A 14,760-nucleotide genomic window follows, 5' to 3' on the forward strand; every position below is an offset into this window, starting at 1 on the left:
GAGACAAGAAGAGCTGTCTGTCTGCTTAGAGACAGGAAGAGCTGTCTGTCTGCTTAGAGACAGGAAGAGCTGTCTGTCTGCTTAGAGACAGGAAGAGCTGTCTGTCTGCTTAGAGACAGGAAGAGCTGTCTGTCTGCTTAGAGACAGGAAGAGCTGTCTGTCTGCTTAGAGACAGGAAGAGCTGTCTGTCTGCTTAGAGACAGGAAGAGCTGTCTGTCTGCTTAGAGACAGGAAGAGCTGTCTGTCTGCTTAGAGACAGGAAGAGCTGTCTGTCTGCTTAGAGACAGGAAGAGCTGTCTGTCTGCTTAGAGACAGGAGTAGCTGTCTGTCTGCTTAGAGACAGGAGTAGCTGTCTGTCTGCTTAGAGACAGGAAGAGCTGTGTGTCTGCTTAGAGACGGGAAGAGCTGTCTGTCTGCTTAGAAACAGATCACATTAAAGTAACAGATGATGAGATATTTCATGTCCATACTTTCATATACTCATAACCCCAGGGCCGACATTTATGTTGATTGTCATGTTCTCTCCCTGTGTCTCCAGACAGTACAAAGACAAAGAGGAGGAGAACCATGGAGGATTCTTCTCTACACTCACCAGTATGGTAAGAACACATCTGATCCTGCAATGAAATATAGTACAACATATTGGGCCACCTTCCCCAGACACAGATTAAGTCTAGTCTCAGGATCTATGTGACCCACCAACACACCGCAACAACTAATTGTTCTCCTAAACAACTGTCAATTTTGTCAACATTCTCTCATTGTAATTCCTGTCTTGTCCACAGGTGGGCAGTATGTTCATTGCAGATGCAGATGAGAAGCTCTCTGTACAGTAAGTACATGCTTAGAGTAGAAGCATAGAGTAGAAGTTGCCCTTAGCCACAGATCTAGTAGGTGAAAAACACAGACCTGACTGTAGCTCAGTGTCTATAGGACAACTTCATCCATGCAGAGTGATCGGGACCTCTTTGGTCCCTTAGTCAGTGTGATGTCACAAATACAATCTGGAACCATTGTTCTAATTGGCTGATATTGACATTTTGACCCCTCTCAGGACCAATGAGGCGATTCTGCTGGCGTTGTACGAGGCCGTGCACCTCAACCGCAACTTCATCACTGTTCTCGCTCAGGTGACTTAGACTACTTCAACTGTCGCTAGGAACAAAACTACTTCTACTGTCGCTAGGAACAAAACTACTTCTACTGTCGCTAGGAAGCAAAATACTTCTACTGTCGCTAGGAACAAAACTACTTCAACTGTCGCTAGGAACAAAACTACTTCTACTGTCTCTAGAAACAAAACTACTTCTACTGTCGCTAGGAACAAAACTACTTCTACTGTCGCTAGGAACAAAACTACTTCTACTGTCTCTAGGAACAAAACTACTTCTACTGTCTCTAGAAACAAAACTACTTCAACTGTCGCTAGGAACAAAACTACTTCTACTGTCTCTAGGAACAAAACTACTTCAACTGTCGCTAGTAACAAAACTACTTCTACTGTCTCTAGAAACAAAACTACTTCAACTGTCGCTAGGAACAAAACTACTTCTACTGTTTCTAGAAACAAAACTACTTCTACTGTCGCTAGGAACAAAACTACTTCTACTGTCGCTAGGAACAAAACTACTTCTACTGTCTCTAGAAACAAAACTACTTCTACTGTCCCTAGAAACAAAACTACTTCTACTGTCCCTAGAAACAAAACTACTTCTACTGTCGCTAGGAACAAAACTACTTCTACTGTCTCTAGAAACAAAACTACTTCTACTGTCCCTAGAAACAAAACTACTTCTATTGTCTCTAGAAACAAAACTACTTCTACTGTCTCTAGAAACAAAACTACTTCTACTGTCCATAGAAACAAAACTACTTCTACTGTCGCTAGGAACAAAACTACTTCTACTGTCGCTAGAAACAAAACTAGTTCTACTGTCCATAGAAACAAAACTACTTCTACTGTCGCTAGGAACAAAACTAGTTCTACTGTCGCTAGAAACAAAACTACTTCTACTGTCGCTAGAAACAAAACTAGTTCTACTGTCGCTAGAAACAAAACTACTTCTACTGTCGCTAGAAACAAAACTAGTTCTACTCTCGCTAGGAATAAAACTACTTCTACTGTCTCTAGAAACAAAACTACTTCTACTGTCGCTAGGATCAAAACTACTTCTACTGTCCCTAGAAACAACTTTTTCTTCTACTTTATTTTCCTTTTCATCTTTTTTTCTATTTTCTCCTGTTTTTGGTCAGGTGAAGTTAAACTACTATTTATAGAAACAAAATGTATTCTATTTAAAAAATATATTTTGGCTTTGAGGAAAAGAAGTTGATTGTCTCCTTCCTCCGCTTGGGAGGGAGGCGGACAGAGAGGGTGAGGGAGGGAGGCGGACAGAGAGGGTGAGGGAGGCGGACAGAGAGGGTGAGGGAGGGAGGCGAACAGAGAGGGTGAGGGAGGGAGGCGGACAGAGAGGGTGAGGGAGGGAGGCGGACAGAGAGGGTGTGAGTGAGTGAGGGAGGGAGGAGGACAGAGAGGGTGAGGGAGGGAGGGAGGAGGACAGAGAGGGTGAGGGAGGGAGGCGGACAGAGAGGGTGAGGGAGGGAGGCGGACAGAGAGGGTGTGAGTGAGTGAGGGAGGCAGATAGAGAGAGTGAGGGTGGAAGGCAGAGAGGGGGTGAGGGTGGGAGGTATAGAGAGAGGGGGGATGGTGGGAGGTATAGAGAGAGGGGGTGAGGGTGTGAGGTATAGAGAGAGGGGGTGAGGGTGGGAGGTATAGAGAGATGGGGAGAGTGAGGGTGGGAGGCAGAGAGAGGGTGAGGGTGGGAGGCAGAGAGAGGGTGAGGGTGGGAGGTATAGAGAGAGGGGGTAAGGGTGGGAGGCATAGAGAGAGAGTGAGGGTGGAAGGCAGTGAGGGTGGGAGGTATAGAGAGAGGGGGTGAGGGTGGGAGGTATAGAGAGAGGGGGTGAGGGTGGGAGGTATAGAGAGAGGGGGTGAGGGCGGAGATAAAGAAGGAGGAGGGGTAATTGGTTCTTTTTCTAAAGTCAGTTTTTTAGTTCTATCAGATGCCAGCATCTCTGATGTCTGATAGTGTTGTATATAATGACCTGACGCTGATTGGAGAGAGGAGGAGAGGAGAACAAATAGGGGGAATTGTCTTTGTTCTGGTTTCATCTGTTCAGCTTTCCTTGAAAGTCATGTGTTCTCTCTCCCTCTAATCCCACTATCTCTCTGTCTGCCTCCTCTACCTCTCTTTCTTCTCCTCACTCATTTGCTCTGTCACCTGTCAATCAACAGAGTCACCCAGAGATTGACATCCCGACCACACCCATCACCCCTGTTCCGACCACTCCCACGACTCCGCTTGGCACAACCCCGCTCTCTATGGACAGTGAGTAACATGATTGGTCCGGACTCTGGGTCCACCTTGTTCCATGAACGAATGACATTTACACATTAATTATTGACTGAATGAGTGAATGAAATGAAACCTTTATTAGTAGTACTAATCACTAGTGTTTAAATTGACGTAGTTACTATTTTTTAAATCTTTCCTGTTTTCTGTTACTGGGGTAATTCTGGAAAATGGAACGGTTGGCCAGAGTCAACCAAGACCCCTCCACTCCTTTAGGACCCCTCCACTCCTTTAGTTCCCCTCCACTCCTTTAGTTCCCCTCCACTCCTTTAGGTCCCCTCCACTCCTTTAGGTCCCCTCCACTCCTTTAGGTCCCCTCCACTCCTTTAGGTCCCCTCCACTCCTTTAGTTCCCCTCCACTCCTTTAGTTCCCCTCCACTCCTTTAGGTCCCCTCCACTCCTTTAGTTCCCCTCCACTCCTTTAGTTCCCCTCCACTCCTTTAGTTCCCCTCCACTCCTTTAGTTCCCCTCCACTCCTTTAGGTCCCCTCCACTCCTTTAGGTCCCCTCCACTCCTTTAGGTCCCCTCCACTCCTTTAGGTCCCCTCCACTCCTTTAGGTCCCCTCCACTCCTTTAGGTCCCCTCCACTCCTTTAGTTCCCTTTCACTCCATTAGTTCCCCTCCACTCCTTTAGGTCCCCTCCACTCCTTTAGTTCCCCTCCACTCCTTTAGTTCCCCTCCTTTAGTTCCCCTCCTTTAGTTCCCCTCCACTCCTTTAGGTCCCCTCCACTCCTTTAGTTCCCCTCCACTCCTTTAGGTCCCCTCCACTCCTTTAGTTCCCCTCCACTCCTTTAGTTCCCCTCCACTCCTTTAGGTCCCCTCCACTCCTTTAGTTCCCCTCCACTCCTTTAGTTCCCCTCCACTCCTTTAGTTCCCCTCCACTCCTTTAGTTCCCCTCCACTCCTTTAGTTCCCCTTCCCCCTTAAAACCAGTGGACATAGGAGGAAACATTTTAACAAGCCTCTGAAACATTCTGTTTTAAAGAAATACGTTTCTCGTCATTGTTTTTGGCCGTCCATTTTTGATAACCCCTCCATACACGTGCGCCACACGAACACACACAATCTGAACCTGTTCAGTTCACGTGCAATGTAACTGTTAAAACATGCATAGTGTGTGTTTCTCGCTAAAAGCCATTTGCTGAATGAAATATTAACGGAACTTCAAATACAGATGAATCTTTCAGGTAGAGAACCATGTCACCACACACACACACACACACACATACACATACACACACACATACACACATACACACACACACATACACCCTTTTCCCCCTGTGGACCATGTGTTTGGCTGGCTCATGGCCATGATGTCATAACCAGTCGTCTTGGACCTGATCCAGGATTGGTGGGATGAGGACAAATCAAAATGGAGGGAGGAGACTGGGATGAAGTAGAAGTTGTTGGCTCCTGTTTTATCTGTGAAACTAGCATCTGAGATGTGAGATCCACCTGACTGTCTCGTATAGCGTCTTGACTAGCTAATAGTGGATCACTTAATAGCTTCTCTTCTTGTCTCTACCGACAGTAAAGCTCATTATTAGGTCGAACGTTCAACATTCAAATGACATTCCATTTATGTTACTATGAAGTTAAATTAACGTTGTTGAACATAAATGGCCGTGTGTCTCTACCTACCAGTGATGGATGTTGCAGTGGAGTTGTTGGGAGGTCTCTCCCTGGAGTTGCTGGGAGGTTGAGGGGTCTCTCCATGGAGTTGTTGAGGGGTCTCTCCCTGGAGTTGTTGGGAGGTCTGTCCCTGGAGTTGCTGGGAGGTTGAGGGGTTGAGGGGTCTCTCCATGGAGTTGTTGAGGGGTCTCTCCCTGGATGTTGCAGTGGAGTTGTTGAGGGGTTGAGGGTCTCTCCCTGGAGTTGTTGGGAGGTTGAGGGGTCTCTCCCGGGAGTTGTTGAGGGATTGAGGGGTCTCTCCCTGGAGTTGTTGAGGGATTGAGGGGTCTCTCCCTGGAGTTGTTGAGGGGTTGAGGGGTCTCTCCCTGGAGTTGTTGAGGGGTTGAGGGGTCTCTCCCTGGAGTTGTTGGGAGGTTGAGGGTCTCTCCCGGGAGTTGTTGAGGGATTGAGGGGTCTCTCCCTGGAGTTGTTGAGGGATTGAGGGGTCTCTCCCTGGAGTTGTTGAGGGGTTGAGGGGTCTCTCCCTGGAGTTGTTGAGGGGTTGAGGGGTCTCTCCCTGGAGTTGTTGGGAGGTTGAGGGGTCTCTCCCTGGAGTTGTTGAGGGGTCTCTCCCTGGAGTTGTTGAGGGGTTGAGGGGTCTCTCCCTGGAGTTGTTGAGTTGTTGAGGGGTCTCTCCCTGGAGTTGTTGAGGGGTTGAGGGGTCTCTCCCTGCAGTTGCTGGGAGGTTGAGGGGTCTCTCCCTGGAGTTGTTGAGGGGTTGAGGGGTCTCTCCCTGGAGTTGCTGGGAGGTTGACGGGTCTCTCCCTGGAGTTGTTGAGGGGTCTCTCCCTGGAGTTGTTGAGGGGTCTCTCCCTGGAGTTGTTGAGGGGCCTCTCCCTGGAGTTGTTGAGGGGTCTCTCCCTGGAGTTGTTGAGGGATTGAGGGGTCTCTCCCTGGAGTTGTTGAGGGGTCTCTCCCTGGAGTTGCTGGGAGGTTGAGGGGTTGAGGGGTCTCTCCATGGAGTTGTTGAGGGGTCTCTCCCTGGAGTTGTTGGGAGGTCCGTCCCTGGAGTTGCTGGGAGGTTGAGGGGTTGAGGGGTCTCTCCATGGAGTTGTTGAGGGGTCTCTCCATGGAGTTGTTGAGGGGTTGAGGGGTCTCTCCATGGAGTTGTTGAGGGGTCTCTCCCTGGATGTTGCAGTGGAGTTGTTGAGGGGTTGAGGGGTCTCTCCCGGGAGTTGTTGAGGGATTGAGGGGTCTCTCCCTGGAGTTGTTGAGGGGTCTCTCCCGGGAGTTGTTGAGGGATTGAGGGGTCTCTCCCTGGAGTTGTTGAGGGGTTGAGGGGTCTCTCCCTGGAGTTGTTGAGGGGTTGAGGGGTCTCTCCCTGGAGTTGTTGAGGGGTCTCTCCCTGGAGTTGTTGAGGGGTTGAGGGGTCTCTCCCTGGAGTTGTTGGGAGGTTGAGGGGTCTCTCCCTGGAGTTGTTGAGGGGTTGAGGGGTCTCTCCCTGGAGTTGTTGAGGGGTTGAGGGGTCTCTCCCTGGAGTTGTTAAGGGGTTGAGGGGTCTCTCCCTGGAGTTGTTGAGGGGTTGAGGGGTCTCTCCCTGGAGTTGTTGAGGGGTTGAGGGGTCTCTCCCTGGAGTAGTTGAGGGGTTGAGGGGTCTCTCCCTGGAGTTGTTGAGGGGTCTCTCCCTGGAGTAGTTGAGGGGTCTCTCCCTGGAGTTGTTGAGGGGTTGAGGGGTCTCTCCCTGGAGTTGTTGAGGGGTTGAGGGGTCTCTCCCTGGAGTTGTTGAGGGGTTGAGGGGTCTCTCCCTGGAGTAGTTGAGGGGTCTCTTCCTGGAGTTGTTGAGGGGTCTCTCCCTGGAGTTGCTGGGAGGTTGAGGGGTCTCTCCCTGGAGTTGTTGAGGGGTCTCTCCCTGGAGTAGTTGAGGGGTTGAGGGGTCTCTCCCTGGAGTTGCTGGGAGGTTGACGGGTCTCTCCCTGGAGTTGTTGAGGGGTCTCTCCCTGGAGTTGTTGAGGGGTCTCTCCCTGGAGTTGTTGAGGGGTCTCTCCCTGGAGTTGTTGAGGGGTCTCTCCCTGGAGTTGTTGAGGGGTTGAGGGGTCTCTCCCTGGAGTAGTTGAAGGGTTGAGGGGTCTCTCCCTGGAGTTGCTGGGAGGTTGACGGGTCTCTCCCTGGAGTTGTTGAGGGGTCTCTCCCTGGAGTTGTTGAGGGGTCTCTCCCTGGAGTTGTTGAGGGGTCTCTCCCTGGAGTTGCTGGGAGGTTGAGGGGTCTCTCCCTAGAGTTGTTGAGGGGTTGAGGAGTCTCTCCCTGGAGTTGTTGAGGGGTTGAGGGGTCTCTCCCTGGAGTTGTTGGGAGGTTGAGGGGTCTCTCCCTGGAGTTGTTGAGGGTTCTCTCCCTGGAGTTGTTGAGGGGTTGAGGGGTCTCTCCCTGGAGTTGTTGGGAGGTTGAGGGGTCTCTCCCTGGAGTTGCTGGGAGGTTGAGGGGTCTCTCCCTGGAGTTGCTGGGAGGTTGAGGGGTCTCTCCCTGGAGTTGTTGAGGGGTTGAGGGGTCTCTCCCTGGAGTGGTTGAGGGGTCTCTCCCTGGAGTTGTTGAGGAGTTGAGGGGTCTCTCCCTGGAGTTGTTGAGGGGTTGAGGGGTTTCTCCCTGGAGTTGTTGAGGGGTTGAGGGGTCTCTCCCTGGAGTTGTTGAGGGGTCTCTCCCTGGAGTTGTTGAGGGGTCTCTCCCTGGAGTTGTTGATGGGTTGAGGGGTCTCTCCCTGGAGTTGCTGGGAGGTTGAGGGGTCTCTCCCTGGAGTTGTTGAGGGGTTGAGGGGTCTCTCCCTGGAGTTGTTGAGTTGTTGAGGGGTTTCTCCCTGGAGTAGTTGAGGGGTCTCTCCCTCGAGTTGTTGAGGGGTTGAGGAGTCTCTCCCTGGAGTAGTTGAGGGGTCTCTCCCTGGAGTAGTTGAGGGGTTGAGGGGTCTCTCCCGGGAGTAGTTGAGGGGTCTCTCCCTGGAGTTGTTGAGGGGTTGAGGGGTCTCTCCCTGGAGTTGTTGAGGGGTCTCTCCCTGGAGTTGTTTGGAGGTTGAGGGGTCTCTCCCGGGAGTTGTTGAGGGGTTGAGGGGTCTCTCCCTGGAGTTGCTGGGAGGTTGAGGGGTCTCTCCCTGGAGTTGTTGAGGGGTCTCTCCCTGGAGTTGTTGAGTTGTTGAAGGGTCTCTCCCTGGAGTAGTTGAGGGGTCTCTCCCTGGAGTTGTTGAGGGGTCTCTCCCTGGAGTAGTTGAGGGGTCTCTCCCTGGAGTTGTTGAGGGGTTGAGGGGTCTCTCCCTGGAGTTGTTGAGGGGTCTCTCCCTGGAGTTGTTGAGTTGTTGAGGGGTCTCTCTCTGGAGTAGTTGAGGGGTTGAGGGGTCTCTCCCTGGAGTAGTTGAGGGGTTGAGGGGTCTCTCCCTGGAGTTGCTGGGAGGTTGAGGGGTCTCTCCCTGGAGTTGTTGAGGGGTCTCTCCCTGGAGTTGTTGAGGGGTTGAGGGGTCTCTCCCTGGAGTTGTTGAGGGGTTGTGGAGTCTCTCCCTGGAGTTGTTGAGGGGTTGAGGGGTCTCTCCCTGGAGTTGCTGGGAGGTTGAGGGCTCTTTCCCTGGAGTTGTTGAGGGGTTGAGGGGTCTCTCCCTGGAGTTGTTGGGAGGTTGAGGGGTCTCTCCCTGGAGTTGTTGAGGGGTCTCTCCCTGGAGTTGTTGAGGGGTTGAGGGGTCTCTCCCTGGAGTTGTTGGGAGGTTGAGGGGTCTCTCCCTGGAGTTGCTGGGAGTTTGAGGGGTCTCTCCCTGGAGTTGCTGGGAGGTTGAGGGGTCTCTCCCTGGAGTTGTTGAGGGGTCTCTCCCTGGAGTTGTTGAGGGGTTGAGGGGTCTCTCCCTGGAGTTGTTGAGGGGTTGAGGGGTCTCTCCCTGGAGTTGTTGTGGGGTTGAGGGGTCTCTCCCTGGAGTTGTTGAGGGGTCTCTCCCTGGAGTTGTTGAGAAGTCTCTCCCTGGAGTTGCTGGGAGGTTGAGGGGTCTTTCCCGGGAGTTGTTGAGGGGTTGAGGGGTCTCTCCCTGGAGTTGCTGGGAGGTTGAGGGGTCTCTCCCTGGAGTTGTTGAGGGGTTGAGGGGTCTCTCCCTGGAGTTGTTGAGTTGTTGAGGGGTCTCTCCCTGGAGTAGTTGAGGGGTCTCTCCCTGGAGTTGTTGAGGGGTTGAGGACTCTCTCCCTGGAGTAGTTGAGGGGTCTCTCCCTGGAGTAGTTGAGGGGTTGAGGGGTCTCTCCCGGGAGTAGTTGAGGGGTTGAGGGGTCTCTCCCTGGAGTTGTTGAGGGGTCTCTCCCTGGAGTTGTTGAGGGGTCTCTCCCTGGAGTTGCTGGAAGGTTGAGGGGTCTCTCCCTGGAGTTGTTGAGGGGTTGAGGGGTCTCTCCCTGGAGTTGTTGAGTTGTTGAGGGGTCTCTCCCTGGAGTAGTTGAGGGGTCTCTCCCTGGAGTTGTTGAGGGGTTGAGGGGTCTCTCCCTGGAGTAGTTGAGGGGTCTCTCCCTGGAGTAGTTGAGGGGTTGAGGGGTCTCTCCCGGGAGTAGTTGAAGGGTTGAGGGTCTCTCCCTGGAGTTGTTGAGGGGTTGAGGGGTCTCTCCCTGGAGTTGTTGAGGGGTCTCTCCCTGGAGTTGTTGAGTTGTTGAGGGGTCTCTCTCTGGAGTAGTTGAGGGGTTGAGGGGTCTCTCCCTGGAGTTGTTGAGGGGTTGAGGGGTCTCTCCCTGGAGTTGCTGGGAGGTTGAGGGGTCTCTCCCTGGAGTTGTTGAGGGGTCTCTCCCTGGAGTTGTTGAGGGGTTGTGGGGTCTCTCCCTGGAGTTGTTGAGGGGTTGAGGGGTCTTTCCCGGGAGTTGTTGAGGGGTTGAGGGGTCTCTCCCTGGAGTTGCTGGGAGGTTGAGGGGTCTCTCCCTGGAGTTGTTGAGGGGTTGAGGGGTCTCTCCCTGGAGTTGTTGAGTTGTTGAGGCGTCTCTCCCTGGAGTAGTTGAGGGGTCTCTCCCTGGAGTTGTTGAGGGGTTGAGGACTCTCTCCCTGGAGTAGTTGAGGGGTCTCTCCCTGGAGTAGTTGAGGGGTTGAGGGGTCTCTCCCGGGAGTAGTTGAGGGGTTGAGGGGTCTCTCCCTGGAGTTGTTGAGGGGTCTCTCCCTGGAGTTGTTGAGGGGTCTCTCCCTGGAGTTGCTGGGAGGTTGAGGGTCTCTCCCTGGAGTTGTTGAGGGGTTGAGGGTCTCTCCCTGGAGTTGTTGAGTTGTTGAGGGTCTCTCCCTGGAGTAGTTGAGGGGTCTCTCCCTGGAGTTGTTGAGGGGTTGAGGGGTCTCTCCCTGGAGTAGTTGAGGGGTCTCTCCCTGGAGTAGTTGAGGGGTTGAGGGGTCTCTCCCGGGAGTAGTTGAAGGGTTGAGGGGTCTCTCCCTGGAGTTGTTGAGGGGTTGAGGGGTCTCTCCCTGGAGTTGTTGAGGGGTCTCTCCCTGGAGTTGTTGAGTTGTTGAGGGGTCTCTCTCTGGAGTAGTTGAGGGGTTGAGGGGTCTCTCCCTGGAGTTGTTGAGGGGTTGAGGGGTCTCTCCCTGGAGTTGCTGGGAGGTTGAGGGGTCTCTCCCTGGAGTTGTTGAGGGGTTGAAGGGTCTCTCCCTGGAGTTGTTGAGGGGTTGAGGGGTCTCTCCCTGGAGTTGCTGGGAGGTTGAGGGGTCTCTCCCTGGAGTTGTTGAGGGGTCTCTCCCTGGAGTTGTTGAGGGGTTGAGGGTCTCTCCCTGGAGTAGTTGAGGGGTCTCTCCCTGGAGTAGTTGAGGGGTTGAGGGTCTCTCCCGGGAGTAGTTGAAGGGTTGAGGGTCTCTCCCTGGAGTTGTTGAGGGGTTGAGGGTCTCTCCCTGGAGTTGTTGAGGGGTTGTGGGGTCTCTCCCTGGAGTTGTTGAGGGGTTGAGGGTCTCTCCCTGGAGTAGTTGAGGGGTTGAGGGGTCTCTCCCTGGAGTTGTTGAGGGGTTGAGGGGTCTCTCCCTGGAGTTGTTGAGGGGTTGAGGGTCTCTCCCTGGAGTTGTTGAGGGGTTGAAGGGTCTCTCCCTGGAGTTGTTGAGGGGTTGAGGGGTCTCTCCCTGGAGTTGCTGGGAGGTTGAGGGGTCTCTCCCTGGAGTTGTTGAGGGTCTCTCCCTGGAGTTGTTGAGTTGTTGAGGGGTCTCTCTCTGGAGTAGTTGAGGGGTTGAGGGGTCTCTCCCTGGAGTAGTTGAGGGGTTGAGGGGTCTCTCCCTGGAGTTGCTGGGAGGTTGAGGGGTCTCTCCCTGGAGTTGTTGAGGGTCTCTCCCTGGAGTTGTTGAGGGGTTGAGGGGTCTCTCCCTGGAGTTGTTGAGGGGTTGTGGGGTCTCTCCCTGGAGTTGTTGAGGGGTTGAGGGGTCTCTCCCTGGAGTTGTTGGGAGGTTGAGGGGTCTCTCCCTGGAGTTGCTGGGAGGTTGAGGGGTCTCTCCCTGGAGTTGTTGAGGGGTCTCTCCCTGGAGTTGTTGAGGGGTTGAGGGGTCTCTCCCTGGAGTTGTTGAGGGGTTGAGGGGTCTCTCCCTGGAGTTGTTGTGGGGTTGAGGGGTCTCTCCCTGGAGTTGTTGAGGGGTCTCTCCCTGGAGTTGTTGAGGGTCTCTCCCTGGAGTTGCTGGGAGGTTGAGGGGTCTTTCCCGGGAGTTGTTGAGGGGTTGAGGGGTCTCTCCTGGAGTTGCTGGGAGGTTGAGGGGTCTCTCCCTGGAGTTGTTGAGGGGTTGAGGGGTCTCTCCCTGGAGTTGTTGAGTTGTTGAGGGGTCTCTCCCTGGAGTAGTTGAGGGTCTCTCCCTGGAGTTGTTGAGGGTTGAGGAGTCTCTCCCTGGAGTAGTTGAGGGTCTCTCCCTGGAGTAGTTGAGGGGTTGAGGGGTCTCTCCCGGGAGTAGTTGAGGGGTTGAGGGGTCTCTCCCTGGAGTTGTTGAGGGGTTGAGGGTCTCTCCCTGGAGTTGTTGAGGGTCTCTCCCTGGAGTTGTTGAGGGTCTCTCCCTGGAGTTGCTGGGAGGTTGAGGGGTCTCTCCCTGGAGTTGTTGAGGGGTTGAGGGGTCTCTCCCTGGAGTTGTTGAGTAGTTGAGGGGTCTCTCCCTGGAGTAGTTGAGGGGTTGAGGGTCTCTCCCTGGAGTTGTTGAGGGGTTGAGGGGTCTCTCCCTGGAGTTGCTGGGAGGTTGAGGGGTCTCTCCCTGGAGTTGTTGAGGGGTTGAAGGGTCTCTCCCTGGAGTTGTTGAGGGGTTGAGGGGTCTCTCCCTGGAGTTGCTGGGAGGTTGAGGGGTCTCTCCCTGGAGTTGTTGAGGGGTCTCTCCCTGGAGTTGTTGAGGGGTTGAGGGGTCTCTCCCTGGAGTAGTTGAGGGGTCTCTCCCTGGAGTAGTTGAGGGGTTGAGGGGTCTCTCCCGGGAGTAGTTGAAGGGTTGAGGGGTCTCTCCCTGGAGTTGTTGAGGGGTTGAGGGGTCTCTCCCTGGAGTTGTTGAGGGGTTGTGGGGTCTCTCCCTGGAGTTGTTGAGGGGTTGAGGGGTCTCTCCCTGGAGTAGTTGAGGGGTTGAGGGGTCTCTCCCTGGAGTTGTTGAGGGGTTGAGGGGTCTCTCCCTGGAGTTGTTGAGGGGTTGAGGGGTCTCTCCCTGGAGTTGTTGAGGGGTTGAAGGGTCTCTCCCTGGAGTTGTTGAGGGGTTGAGGGGTCTCTCCCTGGAGTTGCTGGGAGGTTGAGGGGTCTCTCCCTGGAGTTGTTGAGGGGTCTCTCCCTGGAGTTGTTGAGTTGTTGAGGGGTCTCTCTCTGGAGTAGTTGAGGGGTTGAGGGGTCTCTCCCTGGAGTAGTTGAGGGGTTGAGGGGTCTCTCCCTGGAGTTGCTGGGAGGTTGAGGGGTCTCTCCCTGGAGTTGTTGAGGGGTCTCTCCCTGGAGTTGTTGAGGGGTTGAGGGGTCTCTCCCTGGAGTTGTTGAGGGGTTGTGGGGTCTCTCCCTGGAGTTGTTGAGGGGTTGAGGGGTCTCTCCCTGGAGTTGTTGGGAGGTTGAGGGGTCTCTCCCTGGAGTTGCTGGGAGGTTGAGGGGTCTCTCCCTGGAGTTGTTGAGGGTCTCTCCCTGGAGTTGTTGAGGGGTTGAGGGGTCTCTCCCTGGAGTTGTTGAGGGGTTGAGGGGTCTCTCCCTGGAGTTGTTGTGGGGTTGAGGGGTCTCTCCCTGGAGTTGTTGAGGGGTCTCTCCCTGGAGTTGTTGAGGGTCTCTCCCTGGAGTTGCTGGGAGGTTGAGGGGTCTTTCCGGGAGTTGTTGAGGGGTTGAGGGGTCTCTCCCTGGAGTTGCTGGGAGGTTGAGGGGTCTCTCCCTGGAGTTGTTGAGGGGTTGAGGGGTCTCTCCCTGGAGTTGTTGAGTTGTTGAGGGGTCTCTCCCTGGAGTAGTTGAGGGGTCTCTCCCTGGAGTTGTTGAGGGGTTGAGGAGTCTCTCCCTGGAGTAGTTGAGGGGTCTCTCCCTGGAGTAGTTGAGGGGTTGAGGGGTCTCTCCCGGGAGTAGTTGAGGGGTTGAGGGGTCTCTCCCTGGAGTTGTTGAGGGGTTGAGGGGTCTCTCCCTGGAGTTGTTGAGGGGTCTCTCCCTGGAGTTGTTGAGGGGTCTCTCCCTGGAGTTGCTGGGAGGTTGAGGGGTCTCTCCCTGGAGTTGTTGAGGGGTTGAGGGGTCTCTCCCTGGAGTTGTTGAGTAGTTGAGGGGTCTCTCCCTGGAGTAGTTGAGGGGTCTCTCCCTGGAGTTGTTGAGGGGTTGAGGGGTTGAGGGGTCTCTCCCTGGAGTAGTTGAGGGGTCTCTCCCTGGAGTAGTTGAGGGGTTGAGGGGTCTCTCCCTGGAGTAGTTGAGGGGTTGAGGGGTCTCTCCCGGGAGTAGTTGAGGGGTTGAGGGGTCTCTCCCTGGAGTTGTTGAGGGGTTGAGGGGTCTCTCCCTGGAGTTGTTGAGGGGTCTCTCCCTGGAGTTGTTGAGGGGTCTCTCCCTGGAGTTGCTGGGAGGTTGAGGGGTCTCTCCCTGGAGTTGTTGAGGGGTTGAGGGGTCTCTCCCTGGAGTTGTTGAGTAGTTGAGGGGTCTCTCCCTGGAGTAGTTGAGGGGTCTCTCCCTGGAGTTGTTGAGGGGTTGAGGGGTCTCTCCCTGGAGTAGTTGAGGGGTCTCTCCCTGGAGTTGTTGAGGGGTCTCTCCCTGGAGTTGTTGAGGGGTCTCTCCCTGGAGTTGTTGAGTTGTTGAGGGGTCTCTCTCTGGAGTATTTGAGGGGTTGAGGGGTCTCTCCCTGGAGTTGTTGAGGGGTCTCTCCCTGGAGTTGCTGGGAGGTTGAGGGGTCTCTCCCTGGAGTTGTTGAGGGGTTGAGGGGTCTCTCCCTGGAGTTGTTGAGGGGTTGTGGGGTCTCTCCCTGGAGTTGTTGAGGGGTTGAGGGGTCTCTCCCTGGAGTTGCTGGGAGGTTGAGGGGTCTCTCCCTGGAGTTGTTGAGGGGTTGAGGGGTCTCTCCCTGGAGTTGTTTAGGGGTTGAGGGGTCTCTCCCTGGAGTTGTTGGGAGGTTGAGGGGTCTCTCCCTGGAGTTGCTGGGAGGTTGAGGGGTCTCTCCCTGGAGTAGTTGAGGGGTTGAGGGGTCTCTCCCTGGAGTTGTTGAGGGGTTGAGGGGTCTCTCCCTGGAGTTGTTGAGGGGTTGAGGGGTCTCTCCCTGGAGTTGTTGAGGGGTTGAAGGGTCTCTCCCTGGAGTTGTTGAGGGGTTGAGGGGTCTCTCCCTGGAGTTGCTGGGAGGTTGAGGGG

The 14,760-nt window shown here is 54.4% G+C and overlaps 1 protein-coding gene across 1 annotated transcript in view; it reads left to right on the plus strand.

The window, feature by feature from the left end:
- Positions 1 to 14,760, plus strand: part of LOC135530881 (armadillo-like helical domain-containing protein 3) — an 89,079-nt gene that overhangs the window by 4,867 nt on the left and 69,452 nt on the right. Inside the window, 4 exon segments of the mRNA XM_064959051.1 lie at positions 539 to 599; positions 786 to 832; positions 1,055 to 1,130; positions 3,296 to 3,389. Of these exon segments, the coding sequence (XP_064815123.1) occupies positions 539 to 599; positions 786 to 832; positions 1,055 to 1,130; positions 3,296 to 3,389 (278 nt within the window).

This window comes from Oncorhynchus masou, unplaced genomic scaffold, assembly GCF_036934945.1.
Source record: "Oncorhynchus masou masou isolate Uvic2021 unplaced genomic scaffold, UVic_Omas_1.1 unplaced_scaffold_1449, whole genome shotgun sequence".
Classification (NCBI taxonomy): Eukaryota; Metazoa; Chordata; class Actinopteri; order Salmoniformes; family Salmonidae; genus Oncorhynchus; species Oncorhynchus masou.